The following is a 15,548-nucleotide window of genomic DNA, read 5'->3' on the forward strand; positions in this document are numbered from 1 at the left end:
CGCCACACCTGGTTCAGAAATTCAAGCAGTTCAGCTTGGTTCCATGGCTTTGATCATCCATCTTCCTCTTGATTATTTTCCAGAGGCTTTCAATTTGATAAAATCAAAGAAACTCATAATTGTTAAGTGTTTTTTTATTTTAAGTGTCTTTTTAATTTAAAGTCTCTTATTTTTTTCCAGAGCTGTAAAAGTATCACATATACCATCTCTGATGTTACTGTATTCTATGTGTGTATACATATTTGCAACATATATTTAGATATACATGTAATTACCATGTCCTACCAAGGTCCTAAAAGTAAAAAAGAACCAAGTCAACATTAAACAAATGACACAAAACCAGTAGACTTGGTCATTTATTTATTGAGAAGAATGTTCCAATATTGCATATCTCTGAGTGGCAAAAGTTTGTGCACATTTGCTTTCAGTATCTGGTGTGACCCGGTAACTGTTGAGTCATCTGCATCAGCTTGGAGGTATTTGAGCCATTTTTTCATACAAAACAGCTTCAGCTCTGTTACGTTGGTGGGTTTCCTCGCATTACCTCCTTGGTTCTGGTCCTTCAAGGACTTAAGGACTTGAGAAAAGTTAAGAAGAAATTTGTTCTTCTTAACCATTTCTGGTAGAATGACTTGTGTTCTTAGGGTCATTGTCTTGCTGTATGACCCACGTTCACTTAAGATTCAGCTCACAGATAGATATCCTCATACAATATTTTCTGTTGGAATATTTGCAGCTATAATTGGTAATAACAAGCCCCTTCTGGCCCAGGTGCAGCACAACAGGCCTAGACCCTGTTACTACTACCACCATATTAACACAAATGTGACCAGTTACCCTAAAGTTATTTCGCATTGGATCATTTTCCTCAATAAATAAATGAAAATATTTAATGTTAAATATGTAGCTTTGATTTTTTTTTTACTTTGTTCTACTTATCTATTTATTGAGTGTCTATGACAATTTTAGTATTGTGTGTTTGTGTGTGTGTGTGTGTTTGAGCAGCAGCCGACCCGTACCTCCCCAGGTAGTGTGTGTACTTTGAGGGGAGGAGCCATGCCGGGATCTCCAGCAGTCACTATTGTGGTAAGTGGTGAATTCCAAGTCTGCAGGTTTTTAATATTCTTTACCCATTGACTGTCTTACACATCCTAAACAAGAATTATTTAATGGTTGTAAAGGCAATAGTTTTATACACCACCATGATTACTGATTGAACCATTGGACGCTTAAATATATATCTTCAGTCTTTCTATATTTTTTTCCTTTTAAGGCCAAAATGGACAATCAGGTGATCGGCTATAAGGACTTGGCCGCCATTCCTAAAGATAAGGCCATTCTAGACATAGAGCGACCGGACCTGATGATGTATGAACCGCACTTTAGCTACACACCAATGGAACGCTCTGAGGTAACACACACACAAACTTGAACCAAATTTACTTTAATAATTAAATGTTGAGCTTTAGCTGTTGAATGTAGTGTTATATTCCTGCTGCATTAATGTATATATTAAAGACTCTATGGCCAGTTTATCAGAAACACCTATCTTATAGGTGCACTTTGTACGATAACAACTATTGACTGTAGCCTATAAATGGCTATGGCTGCTATGGTGTGGCTGTTAATGCTACCCCAGCCAACTGTAAGTGCTATTATTCTAAAACCTCAGACATGCCAAGTGTCGTCTGTAGGGTTTTAAACTGCCTCACAACTTAACTTTATATAGGAGCCGACCATAAAAATGTTTCTGATAAATTGGCCGGACATTGTTCATAGAAAGGTGGCTGTATGTAATACTGTAGTCTAAGCGTATGATGCTTTTGCTTTCTAATTCATTTTGAAAGCTGTTGGTTTGGCTGCCATGGCCTTACATGTGTGTAAGTGTGAGATTCTCACACATACACAGATTCACTTATGTAAACACACACACACACACACACTGTGCCTCTAATGTGATGAAACAGAACTGGTTGACTTCCCACTGAGTTTGATGTCTCACTTTGTTTCCAGCAGACTGCCTGGACAACAGAGAACAACACACACACACGCACGCACACAATGAGATTGGCAATCACAGTGTAATTTCCTTTTTTGTTTTGCTGTAATGAAACCTTTACGCTTCATTAATTCTGTAAACCCGTCTGTGGAAATGTCTGGAAATTTCACTGACCTGCCAACAGCACAACAGCTGACCTCTCTTTCTCTACCTCTTTCTACCTCTCTCATTCACTGTTTCTGTAACTCTCTCTCTCTCTCTCTCTCTATGATCTCTCTCTACCTCTCTCTCTCAGAAGTCACTGTCTCCGCGCTCTCTCTCCCCTCCTCCCTCTCCTGAGGTAAGAATCATTCATGCACAGTTAACATCTAATACATCTAATTTACGCAGTTACGCAGTTTTTTTACTGGTCATTTGCAGTGGAGTTGCAAGGCTAATGTAGCTAGCTAACTAATAATGGAAGCGTATGTACACTAATGATTATTGTGCTGAATGCATGTCTAAACAATCACACTACCCTCAAATCAGGTGTTCATTAATCTCTAATATAGTTGCTTATGTCATTTATTGCTGTAGACTGCTGTGTTAAAGGACAGGGATTGGCTGGAGCAGAAATCTTCTGGAAGCTCCTCTCCTTCCACACTGCCACTGTGCAGGAGCAGCAGTGTGAGCAAAACCCTACCACCACAACAACACTTTCACAGACCAGGTACAATCCCCCAGACATGCATATAACCACGTGTATATATGTAATAATAATAAATGCAGCATGTTTTACATAATTTCTTTTCTTTTTCTTCTTCACAGACAGCGGCATTAACATGTACAAGAAACCACCCATATATAAACAAGGTAGGAGTGGCCATAGATATAATAAATATGATAAATAATTCATAATGGATAGTATAAATCATTTATGGTGGATAGTAAACAATGTATAGTAGTTGAATTATTCATTGTTGTACTGAATACTTCGTACTAATTATTTAATTATTCATAGTGGATACTGGCCATTTCATACTAGTAACTTAATAAATCATAGTGGATCCTATGCCTGATTAATGGTGAATACTGAAAAAAATCGGATTCTGAACAGTTTATAATAGATACTGAATATTTCACAGTTGATAAAGAATAGTTCATACTAGTTACTTAATTATTTATAGTGGGTACTGAAAAATGCATAATGAATTCTGAACAGTTTCTAATACGTACTAAAAAATGTACAGTGGATAAAGACTCATACTACTAATTTAAAGGGAATACTGCTTAATTCATAGTGGATATGTGAGGGCTGGCTCAAGGGCTAGGCGCCCTCCGACCACCAGAGGGGGGCAACGGGCAGCCTCAGGTAGCAATCAGGCCTAATCAGGAACACCTGTGGGTTGGTTTTAAGAGTGAGGAACACAGACCAGCAGATGCTGTGTCTTTGTGTGTGTGTGTGGGCTGTGCCTTCCTTTTCTCCTTTATTTTCCCAGTTTTTTAGTTTTCCTTTTGTTGGAGGAGCCATTTTGTTTTGTTTAACTATTTTTCCCTGTCCCTGGGAAAGCCAGCCTCCTCCTGGCATCCTTTGTTCTCTTTTTCCCGCCAAAACCCCCACATTGGGTGCAGGTTGTTCTTTGGTTTTCTACCTCCTTTTTGGACCCACCACCTCTAAAACAATCCCTACCATTTCTCACCACAGCTGTTTTGGCTAAAAGAGTGGTAGAGCACTCCTCTGCCAAATAAACTTTGGTTTATTTTTTATTTCCAATTTAATCTGCTCTCAGTCTTGTCTACACTGCCCTTGGGTCCTATTAACTGCCTTTACTAGGTAGCTCACCCAGTAAGGTGGTTTTGATCTAATAACCTAAATTCCCTTTCTGGGTGAGCCCTTACAGGATACTGAATAACTAATACTAGTTACTTTATAATTTATAGTGACAACTGAATAATTCATAGTGGATACTGAATGATGCTTAGTGGATTTATACTAGGTACTACATAGTTGAATAGCTTATAGGTTTATAGATACCAAGCATGTGCAAATTTTGAAATATGAAGTCTAGCATAGCATATTCAAGAATTCTTCTGATTTCAGCACATGGAATAAAACAAAGTACAAAAATGTGTGTGTGTGTGTGTGTGTGTGTGTGCTTGCATGTAGATGTTTCTGCACATATCCCTCACAGTAAGCACATGGAGGATCTGATAATTGAGTCTTCTCGGTTCCCTGGAGCTCAACCGCCTGACCCAAACCTACCCTCGAAGATCGAGACCGAGTACTGGCCCTGCCCCCCGTCCCTTGCTGTTATGGGTAAAGTCATTTACTTGTTGATTATAATAAAGCTAACTGCTTATGGAACATTATATCACCTTAAACCATGTGGAGATGTTCAGTAATCTCTTACAGATCTGTACGATTGTTTTCACTCTCTCTGTTTCTACACCAGAGACAGAGTGGAAGAAGAAAGCCGCGGCTCAGACAGCTGATGGAGAGGACGGTGAGGATGAGGATGAGTATGATGAAGGTGATCTGTCAGACGACATGTGGAGGCTCAGGCAGATGCAGAAACAGGAGCTGAATAAGGTAATGAAGGAACCTTGTTGTTTACATAAAGACAGCATATAAAAATATATATAAATACACAACTAAACACATTATAATTTACATCTGGTCATGGTTCTCAATGTTGGGTCCTTAAGGGGATACCAATAGGACAAAGTGATGTTATGGTATCAGTGGTGGTTCATTGGGTTTTTCTGGGCTTATGCTGAGTTGGCTGCTCAATAATTTATTCCTATGTGAGAAGGCCACACATTATAAAAACAGCTTTTCCCATACAGCTCTGGAGAAAAATAAGGGGCTACTTACAAATGATGAGTTTCTTTGATTTTACCAATTTGAAAACCTCTGAAATACAATCAAGAGGAAGATGGATGATCACAAGCCATCAAACCAAGCTGTACCCCTTGAATATTTGCACCAGGAGTGGCATAAAAATTTCCAAAAGCAGTATGTAAGACTGGTGGAGGCCAAGATGCATGAAAACTGTGATTAAAAACTAGGGTTATTCCACCAAATATTGATTTCTGAACTCTTAAAACTTTATAATATGAACTTGTTTTATTTGCATTATTTGAGGTCTGAAAGCTCTTTTTGTTATTTCATCCATTTCTTATTTTCTGTATATTTTTATTTAGAATTTGAGAGAAATTTTGTTCGTAGTTTATAGAATAAAACAACAATGTTCATTTTACTAACTATGAATAGCAAAATCAGAGAAACTGATTCAGAAGTGGCCCCTTCATTTTTTTAGAGCTGTATGTATGATAAATAAGTAGACATCTGTGAAAAGTGTTTCATACATGTAGGAATTTTCAAAATAAGAAGTTTTCTGATGTTTATGCCATAACAATAACTCCCATCTAAGCATTATGGCTTGGAAGGTTCGAAAATGTATTGCAGGGATTGTGTTCTTCCTCTACAGTTAAATGGATGTTCACTTGACCTTCAGCTGAAGGCCACTGTAGGCATCCGATTACCTTCAGTCCTCTGGGGCTTCTAGAATTTCTCCATGAAACTGAAAATCAGGCTGATCAGTTCAGTCTGTTAGTCTCAGATTCAGCATCTAACTCTGTTTCTCTGTTTTTTTATCTTTCTTCTCTTTTGCTCTATATCTTTCTGTCTCTCTCTCTTTTCCTCTGTTTCACAGATTCAGTCAAATCTGGGAAAGCTGATACTAAAGGAAGAGTTGGAGGGGGCCGTTCCTGTTAGGAGAAAAACACGTTCTTTACCTGACCGGACATACGGACACCTTGGTGAGTACGTGTGTGTGTGTCTGTGTGTGTGTGTGGCCTTCACACTGTGATTATTTATCATTCCTGTAGCGTCATTCTCCCCAGTGTTCATGTACATTAGGTGTGTCAGACACTGAAGGGCAGAATCTGCTTTTCTATTTAAGATTTTAACTCAAAGTGAGACCCCACTCTCGTCTCTGCACTGCTGAATCTAAATAACAGTGACTCCTAGTGGTGGAAATAAAAAAAATCTCTTATTAATAGATTGTAATAATAGTTACAGATTGTTAAATATATAAAAATCACATACACAATAACTTTACATACATATATAAATATAAAATAACAACACAATACCATTTTTACCACAGATATGACTAATTGTTGATGCTGAATAATGTATTTTATGTTTCGTTTTGTTCACTCAGGGCCCAAATCTCCCTCATTCCCAAACTACAGCAATCGGAGTGGCCTAACTAGAGTGAGTAGAAGCACCTCCACCACACACCGATATACAGACACATTTGTATTAATACAAATTCTCCTTTAATTCATCATATATTGTGTTTTCATTTAAGCTCCAATCTGCAGAGTTTTCCTCATCACACAATGATAAAGAGAGTCAGAGTAAGTGATTCTACTCCATTCTGTTGTGTTCCATTCTAATATATAAAAATATATATTTTTTTTATTAATAAGCACAGTGTTTCTTGTATTAATATTAAACATTTTTGTGTGTTTTTTTTTTACAGATTTACAGGTAAGAATGTTTTTCACTCATATAAAATTTGATCACATTAAGAAAACATGACATCTTGTACAGTGATATTGTCTTAATGGGCCCATATTACGGAACCTGAAATGCTACACTTTTATTAGACATATCATGGCTATCATGACTTTTCTGAAACATAAAACCACAAATACATTAGAAGGTGAACTTAAAAATATACACATATATTGACAAAATTATATAATGTTGGCATTTTAAATCTATAAATCCAATGTCATGAACTTTCTGTTAGAATACACCACTATTTGTAAACAAACAATGCAATAAAGTTAGTGGTTTTGAGAACACAGTGACAAAGCGATGCTGTATCACTGCAGCTGAGATTGTGTGTGTGTGTGTGGTTCAGAATGGGGATGCTCAAGGACACAGGATGGACAGAGGAAACTCGCTGCCCACCATGCTGGAGCACAAGGTGAGATCTATCTGTCTTTAAACTGCACTGTATTCACACTGATGAGCCAAAACATTAAGACAAATATGTTTAGATCAAGTGTTGATGATCTGGTAATAGTGCTGCATGTAAAGGCCTGACATCTCTGTTAGATGGTAACTGAACAGTCAGTTCTCAAAGTCGAAGTGTTGCATGTGAAATTAGTAATTTTTTTTGGGGAAGCTGTTGATAGTGGTATACACTGATGTATATTTTAATTACATTATATCAATTTTTAAAATAAAGTAAATGTGTGCAAATATTTGTGGACACCCCTTCTTATTATCAACCGATATTATTTTCTTTCTATATTGATGCCGATATATATATATATAGAGATCACAAGTGGCCGATGGCCCATATATAAAGCAGATATTTCGTCACAACTTTTTTTAGCTTGTATTTTTCTCCTATTTATTCACAATAATAATGATACACAAAAGTCGTTTTTTCCAGTGTAAATAGTCCAGTCTATTCCTTGAGCGGGCTGCCACAGCATCCTCTGAAAAACACATCTTAATGATATCCAGGGGAGTGTGGCTGTCATCTGTGATAATAAATAATGCAATGTAAGAAATTATCCTTTCAAAGTAAAGTACCTAACTAACTTACAGAATTTGCCATTTACTCATTACAGCAGCCACACCTGACACCTGCATTAGAATAGCCTAAACCAACCTAATCACATTTGTTTGTTTTTTTACACAATACTCACGTTAGCATCACGACACACATTTAATAATACACCCACACTAATAATGGGCACGGTAAAAAGCTGAATCCAGTAAACAGTGGGTAAATAAGCCAGTTAAGTTAACTGTTATTTAGAGGTTCTCATTACCGCAGTATTTGCTCAATCAATTAAATCAATAAAGGAGTTAGATAGATTATCTAGCTATTTTGTGTGAATAACTATCAAGGTTGGTACATTCTATATTTACTAGGATATATTTACTAATTGTTTGGCTGTATTGAGCGTTTTATGTTTGTGATTTGGCTTCAGCACACACTGTTCTAGAGTTTAAATCATAAAGAGGAGTTTTTCTCCTGTACGTTAGGTTGGCTGAGTTAGCTGAGCTGAGCTAAAGTAACTTAACCGGTTAACGTTAGCTAGCAGTTAGCGTTAGCTAGCCAGTTAGCGTTAGCTAGCCGGTTAATGTTATCTTGCCGGTTAACGTTAGCTAGCCGGTTAGCGTCAGCTTGCCAGTTAGCGTTAGCTTGCTGGTTAGCTGTAGCTAATAGGTTAGCGTTAGCTTGCCGGTTAGCATTAGCTAGTCGGTTAGTGTTAGTTAACCAGTTAGCGTTAGCTAGCTGGTAAGTGTTAGCTGGCACAGAGGCTAATAAGACAGTAAACTCCGTCTTACACAGAAGCTCCACTGCTCATTACTAAAGCCAGTCGGATATATTCACTTACCTGTCCAGTTTGGATCTAGTTGAAGCTAAAGTGAAGCCATTCTCTGCAGCTGTGTCTGAAGCTCTGCAGGTTCTGTGGAACTGAGCTCCTCAACTCCTCTGCTGTGTCACTTCTTATGAATCGTTTCAGTTATTTTAAGTTGCACCAACCGCGGACACAGATGGGCAAAAGTAAACATAGCTTATCTAGTCCATGTAGATCAGTATTGCAAATAGAACAGGGCTTTATGATAAACACCACACTAGAGGCTGTGGATCAGTGGCTGTGGATCAACTGTGTTGAATGATGGTGCTCGCTCTATTACTTGTGGGATGAGTTGAGGAGTTGGGAGTAGTTGGGTGGTAAACAACATCCTGACATCACTAATGCCTGTGTAGTTAAACATAATTAAATCGTCACATAATTTCTTCAAAATATAGTAGAAAGCCTTCCATGGGCATAAGAGACAGTTACTTCCAACAAAACCAGGATAAACTCTTTTTAATACCTTTGATATTGAACCGATATGTTTTTTTTCACATAGTTCATACAGTATTTATCTCTGACTTTCTGATACATTACTATTAACTGTACTGCTAGCCTGTGTGTTTGTTTTGGCAGACTTATCCCTACGAGATGCTGATAGTGACTCACCGGGGCAGGAGCAAACTCCCTCCCGGAGTGGACAGGATGAGGCTGGAGGTACAGCATAAATATCCTCTGTCTAAAACAGTACCAGCATCGTATTGTGCATAAATAATTGTAAAATGTATAGTAAGCAGGCCTTTAGATACCTTCATTTAACCTCTTGAGACCCTGCATCCTTATATAGGGACATTACATTTCTGCTTCTCTGCACCATGGTACTTTTCATGATAATTTTTAACAAATTATGTATGGAGACTCTCCCCTTACTATTTAGTGGTCACATTACAAAATTACACTCAGTTGATTGAAAACAAGATGGCAGGAATCTCAGTCAAAAGTTTCTACAGCCAGTCCAGACAGAAAAATTCTCAGAGGATTTTAATTTTAAAACTATTTTATTTACTTACTGTAGAGATCAAAAATGTAGTTTTTTTTTCAGAATAATTAGGTCCTTCCGATCCCAAATGGCAAAGATAATATTTTTAAAATACAGATTATATGGGGACAGACAGTGGACCAGACAGGAGAAAACCAAGCAAAAGTCCTGGTCTCAAGAGGTTAAAAAGCACACCAGGAGGACAGGACTGATTAATTTTTTTTTTTATTATTCAGAGACACCTGTCGACGGAGGATTTCCAGAATCTATTTGGAATGACGATGGAGGAGTTTGATCGGCTCTGCCTGTGGAAGCGTAACGACTTAAAGAAGAAAGTCTTGCTCTTCTAGCACTGTGAAGAAAAACTGTTTATAAAATAAAATGTAAAAAAAAATCAAACCCACTCACACAACTGCTCTTCTGCTTCAGAGACTAAAACTACAAGATCACGAGGAAGCACCACAGATAAGCAGTGACTTCACAAAAAAAAAAAAAAAACACTGACTGAGTGAGGGATGTAATCTTTGGTGGACGATTTCAGACCCAACTGCGTCTCAGCTATCTCAATATTTAGGGTTATAATCCTTGATGTCATAGTTGCAGCTACTAGATGAGGAGTTTTTGGATTTGAAGGCCTAATGCTAATACCGATAGCTTGAGCATTCAATTAAATACAATACAGAGACTAGACTCAGAAAACGGATAAAAAAGACAATATTTTTTGGCTTAACCTGCTGAGAAATAGTGTTAAGTTCAGTAGAAGCATTCCAGTGTCCACTCTGGCCAATGTGAACATGTATCACCTCTAAACACTGCCACACTTTAAAGCCACGATGTGCTCTATGCTAATAATGAGTATATTTCTAACTAACCTGACCAACAGAAGAATTTAATGAATGATTTGACAGCATTGTGAGTTTTATTTTGATTAATATTCATACATTTCTTGTACAGTTGATTTCAGATTGTGTTGTAGATAGCTTGGTTACTTTCTTTTATTTAAGCGATAGTTTGGCAAATCATATTTACAGAGATCCCCCACTCGCCCCCACTCATTAAGTATAACTGAAGACACTTGGTGTCGGAGGTTTGTTTAGTTAATTGTGTACTGGAGCTGTAAAGCTAACGAAAACATCATAAGTAATGGAAGCCTATATCCCACAAGTTAACATCATTCAGACTGCATATTTAAATTAATATTTTCTATTTTTATGCCTAAACACAACAGTTCAGGCCATACATGTCAAATGTCAAATTTTGGAATAAAATTTCCCCAAAACCCAATTATCATTTTTAGTAGTTTAGTAGTCTAGTAGTTTGCTATTAGCACTATGCCAAGGAGGGGCATTTTAAGCTGTACAATATTTCATTTGTTGTAACAGATGTTAGAATATTAGTTTTGTAAGTAAATATTTCTGGTTTAAAGCTACCACTGTTATTTTTATTTTCTAATAACGGACTGACTACAGCTAGAACTGCCATTATTGTTAATCAGAACTCAACTTTATTTGTTGGCAATTCTTTTGATATGTTAGGTTTATAGCCCAACTTCTGAACCAATAGAATGACACACTTAGCTGTGTACAGTATGTCTAGATATGATTGAGAACAAATCCTGACTGGACAATTGCCCATTAGGCATTTAAAAAAATTACATTATACCTGAATAACCATTTAAAACCAGCTAAAGTGTTTTAGATGGTTACAAACGTTACAAATGTTCCCATAATTAACTATTCTAATACCTAACATGGGAAATTAGAATTTATGAGAGTATTTAAGAAGCTTGCAATGTTTACTTTACTCTGCTAATTATTAGCTAAGTCTCAGAAACTGACAAAAGCTACAAGCTATGCTAGTCTTGCTAGTCTCTAAAGCTAGCTGGCTTAGTCTTGCTAACTGTGTTTGGGTCAGCTAGTCACAGTCTAGACTAGTTAGCATTATGCTAACCTGTGGTGATAAGCTTTCATTAACTACAGAAGCCTGCTGTCTCCAGTGCACAGCTACAATTTAAGCAATTTTAAACAATCAAGTGTGTAATTTTTTATTAACTTATCCAAAGCACTCTATCTTAAACTTTATGTCACATTCTCACACACTCTCACACACGCATACGTCTCACACAAGTACACATATCTGTATGCCTTGATGCAAGTATTACTGATGCAGATATCACTGGTAGTTCATGGCAACAGTGTCTATAGCAACAAGTGTGAACTTTGCCTTTTTAAAGAGGGCTATATTAGAGGGATTATTCAATGTTATGTAAGAGTTACAAACAGCCTGCATGAGAAATGTATCACCCCTCCACAAAAAAAGTGATAACTGATTGTAAAATGGCTGCATGATCAATATTTTCTTGCTTTTTTAACAGAATGTATTGATCAGATGGCATCAAACCCCCCCTAGTCCCTATTTTTCCCTTCCTGTTTTCCCGTTTTGCTGCTATTGCATTATTAAGCACTTCCGTTTCCGTTTGGTTATTTCCTCTTTTCTGGAATGGATAGAGAGATTCCTGTTTTAAAGGATAAAATGCAGGGTGAGGATGATGATGAAGATGGTGATGATGATGATGGTGATGAAGGGATTTTCAGTTGAATTTGGACTTCTGAACAGCCCGGCAAATGGTTTGAGTGTTTGCAGCCCTGAATTTTGGCCCCTGTAGATTTGCGTAGTTTACACTTTACCAGTTTTCATGCTTTCAGTAGAAATACAGTGATCTGCTTTGGAGTGCACAATATTGGAAGAAGGATTTTGTTTTTTTTTTGTTTTGTTTTTTTATATTTCACATCGATTGAATTTGCTTGTGTTGATCCGGTGACCAAATGTTGTGCAGCTACTGTCTATCTCTCTTTCTGTCTCTTTTTTCTATTCTTTCTTTTTACCTGCATTGTGGCATGACTTTTAACCAAAAAATGTAAGGAAAAAATGCACACTTGTTATGAACAGTTTGATTTAGTTGCAGTTCTTTATGAACCGATTAAATCAATATTATATAATAGATTTTTTTTTAAAGAGGCCTTTCAGCCAAAATTTATGCTTTATCTGTTGTAAACGTAACTTATCACCTCGTACAGTAGTGCTGCTGTGTACAAAGAGTGAGATTTTCTAGTTTAAATATTAAACCCCACTTAACCCCATTTAAACCCCACTTCTTGTGATGGGAGGAGTTCACTTGTGGGTGGGGCTAGATGTAGTGTTTTCAGGCATTTACAGAATGCATTCTAAAACACTACAAAGATATGTACAGTGTAAAACCATAGAAATCACATATCAACAACCTGGAATATTAATAGAACCGCTTATATAATTCTAAACAAGCCACTCTTTTGGATTATAAAGATTATACATAATAATAATAAAAGATATTATTTAGAATATTATCTAGTTATTTATTGGGGGTCTCCATATTCCACTTTAAAAGAATCTTACCTAATGCCAGAATTAACATATTAAAAGCTAGTTTTAGGAAAAAATGCCTCTTTGAAACACATAGAATGCACAAATGTAACTGACAATGAAAATTATTATATTTATAAACATTTTAATCAGTTATAACATTCCAAAAACAATTCAGTTTAATGCTGTGAAGCTAATGAACAATGTTTTTGCCTACAGATGCACACTTAAGTCACTGGAAAGCTCCCAGCTGTCTGCAGCTAATTAGCATCTCTTCTGACAATCCAGCTTTGAGGGTGGTATATATTAGGAAGTCTGGACCAAACAGTAAATGTTGTTAGCTTTCAAATTAAATCAACACTCATATTCACATATATAATCCATTTACTAAGGAGGATCTTAGCCCTGCTCTGCTCTAGATGTCTAAAAGAGCGGCTGCACCTTACATGCTAATTGTTGTTAACAAACATAACCAGCAGCTGCCATTTAGTATGATAATTTTTTTAATGCTCACTGTTGGCCAATCGCCTTTATTGATTGTTAGAATTGGCCTTATGGACTGAAACATTCCTCAAACAGTGCTGTGTAAAGGAATACTCCAGTGTAAAGGTGTAGTAAATGTTGAGTTATCGTAAGATTTTGCTCCCTCCGTTTTTATTCCAAAAAATGATAGACTTTCTCACACAATGTTTCCAAATGAAACACCATTCTTATTATTGAGCCTAATCTCATTCCAGTGCAGAATGTCAGAATATATTTGCTGTGACATTTTTCACTTTTTGACAATGTGAATCCAAATTGATGAATGCCCCAAGTTTTGTCCTTCTCCTCGTAAGTTACCATTTTGCAAATAATTATTTTTTCAACAGCAGCAATATTAACATTATGATTTAATAAAAATGCATTTTTATTCATTTCTATTATTTTACCTTTAATTACTAATTTATAACTAATTTTGTGAGAATAATGACCCCCCAAACTGCTCCCTACTTTCATTCAAAAATCAAATGCCTGTAATCCAGTATGAAAAATAAACCAGTTCAGGTTGTTTGACTTTAACATTAAGTTAGTTACTAAGGAACTGATTTGGATAAATCTAAAGTAGGGAAAAAACAAATAAACATATATTAAAATAGATAAAAAGACAAGTTTTCAAATTGCAAGATAAGTTCCATAAAGTAATAAAATCAGTACTTTAAAATGTGCTGTTGAGATTTCAAACAGCACTACACAATGGCTTGCACACCATACAACACTGCTAATACCACACATTCAGCAATAGGGAATGAACAAATCTCTGGTGTGCGATGATTGGCTGTGGTGCAGAGGTCTGAGATGAAAATATAATAAGTTCTGGAGTATTCCTTTATTACGCAATATAGTGAACATAGATGAATATGTGCTAAAATACCAGGAACACACACACATGCATACACACTGACTTTTCACTTTCTTACTGGAGTCACCTGCACTGTCAACACAGTATTTACTCTCTCTCTCTCTCTTTCTTTCTTTCCTTTTTTTAATGTGAAAGTGCTGAATGGACAAATAAACAACCCATTGAATTAGTGAGGTGAGTGTCTGTTCAGATTCAGGTGTGTGTTTTGTTTAGTTCTGTTCTGGTTCTGATTAATAAACATTCTGGTGAACAGTTAGTACTTGAATTTTATGTTTAATAAAGTTTTGGGGTTTATTTTTCCGCCTCCTGACTTTTATTTGTGTGTGAGAATTTTTGCAGGAGTGAGAGAAATTTACATTTTCATTTGTAATTTTAAGTATTTGAGTGAGATTGATGTTTAAACACAATCTGGTCTCCATGTCTCATGTACAAATAAAAACACAAGCCTCAAGGGGTGGCTTGGGGACACACACCTGTGTAAGTTATGTAGTGTTATCTTGTGAATGAGGTTGAACACTGGCTAGCACTGGAGTGAGGCCTGATAGCGGGTGACAGATGTATGGGACAATCCATTTCCCCCAGTAGGCAGGCATTAAACATTCCTCAATTCACAGTGTCATATACATCCAGAGAATTCACAATAGAAGACATTCCAAAAAAAAATAGTAAGTCCTACATTAATAGCGCATTTACTTGTTATCACAAGAGGCATTAGGACTAGGACTGGTAGTTTTTAACACTAAAAGGTTTTAAATCCGTTTTAAATCCAAAGACCTTATGAGGGGAGAATATGCTGCAGGTTTCTCAGACACTAGAGGGTGCTTCAAAATCTATTAGGTAATATGGAGAATTTTAGCAAAATCATAGGTTATAAATGTTTTAATTTGTGATTTTAGCTGTTTAGCTTCTTTCTTTTTTCCCCCCATCAGGACTCGCTCGCGAACTCCCTCTAGCGGCTCGCGGTCTGATATTTTCTGCTATATAGGACTAGATTTAATCCTGCTATTATACATGATGAGTTTTGTAAACTTAAATGTATATATTTTAAATGATAAGCCATTTTAACTGATAAACGTTACACTGACCCTACAGGTATGGACAATTTATATATAATATATATAAAAAATCTTGTTTTTTAATTTCTGTCGCTCACAATCAGACTTTTAGGGAAAACTAAATCTGAATCTTTACTTGATTATTTAATTTAATTTTTTATTTATTTTGGCATCTAGTAACATAAGCAGGTTGGATCATACTATCAGATTGGGGGAGAAAATCAAGTAAAGATTTATTTATTTTATTTTTTTAATATTGTTTTCTGGAAACTTCCC

At 36.4% G+C, this 15,548-nt stretch overlaps 1 protein-coding gene across 1 annotated transcript in view; it reads left to right on the forward strand.

The window, feature by feature from the left end:
* LOC103046862 (dematin) overlaps window positions 1-14,511 on the forward strand; it is a 37,798-nt gene extending 23,287 nt beyond the window's left edge. The window contains exons 4-17 of the mRNA XM_007247109.4: window positions 1,006-1,086; window positions 1,274-1,411; window positions 2,295-2,339; window positions 2,576-2,708; window positions 2,807-2,851; window positions 4,146-4,295; window positions 4,432-4,568; window positions 5,695-5,800; window positions 6,208-6,260; window positions 6,358-6,406; window positions 6,532-6,539; window positions 6,919-6,984; window positions 9,017-9,097; window positions 9,656-14,511. Of these exons, the coding sequence (XP_007247171.3) occupies window positions 1,006-1,086; window positions 1,274-1,411; window positions 2,295-2,339; window positions 2,576-2,708; window positions 2,807-2,851; window positions 4,146-4,295; window positions 4,432-4,568; window positions 5,695-5,800; window positions 6,208-6,260; window positions 6,358-6,406; window positions 6,532-6,539; window positions 6,919-6,984; window positions 9,017-9,097; window positions 9,656-9,769 (1,206 nt within the window). The 3' untranslated portion in view covers window positions 9,770-14,511. The remainder of the gene's footprint in view (window positions 1-1,005; window positions 1,087-1,273; window positions 1,412-2,294; window positions 2,340-2,575; window positions 2,709-2,806; window positions 2,852-4,145; window positions 4,296-4,431; window positions 4,569-5,694; window positions 5,801-6,207; window positions 6,261-6,357; window positions 6,407-6,531; window positions 6,540-6,918; window positions 6,985-9,016; window positions 9,098-9,655) is intronic.
* Window positions 14,512-15,548: the final 1,037 nt, after the last annotated feature.

Source organism: Astyanax mexicanus, chromosome 12 (assembly GCF_023375975.1).
Source record: "Astyanax mexicanus isolate ESR-SI-001 chromosome 12, AstMex3_surface, whole genome shotgun sequence".
NCBI lineage: Eukaryota > Metazoa > Chordata > Actinopteri > Characiformes > Acestrorhamphidae > Astyanax > Astyanax mexicanus.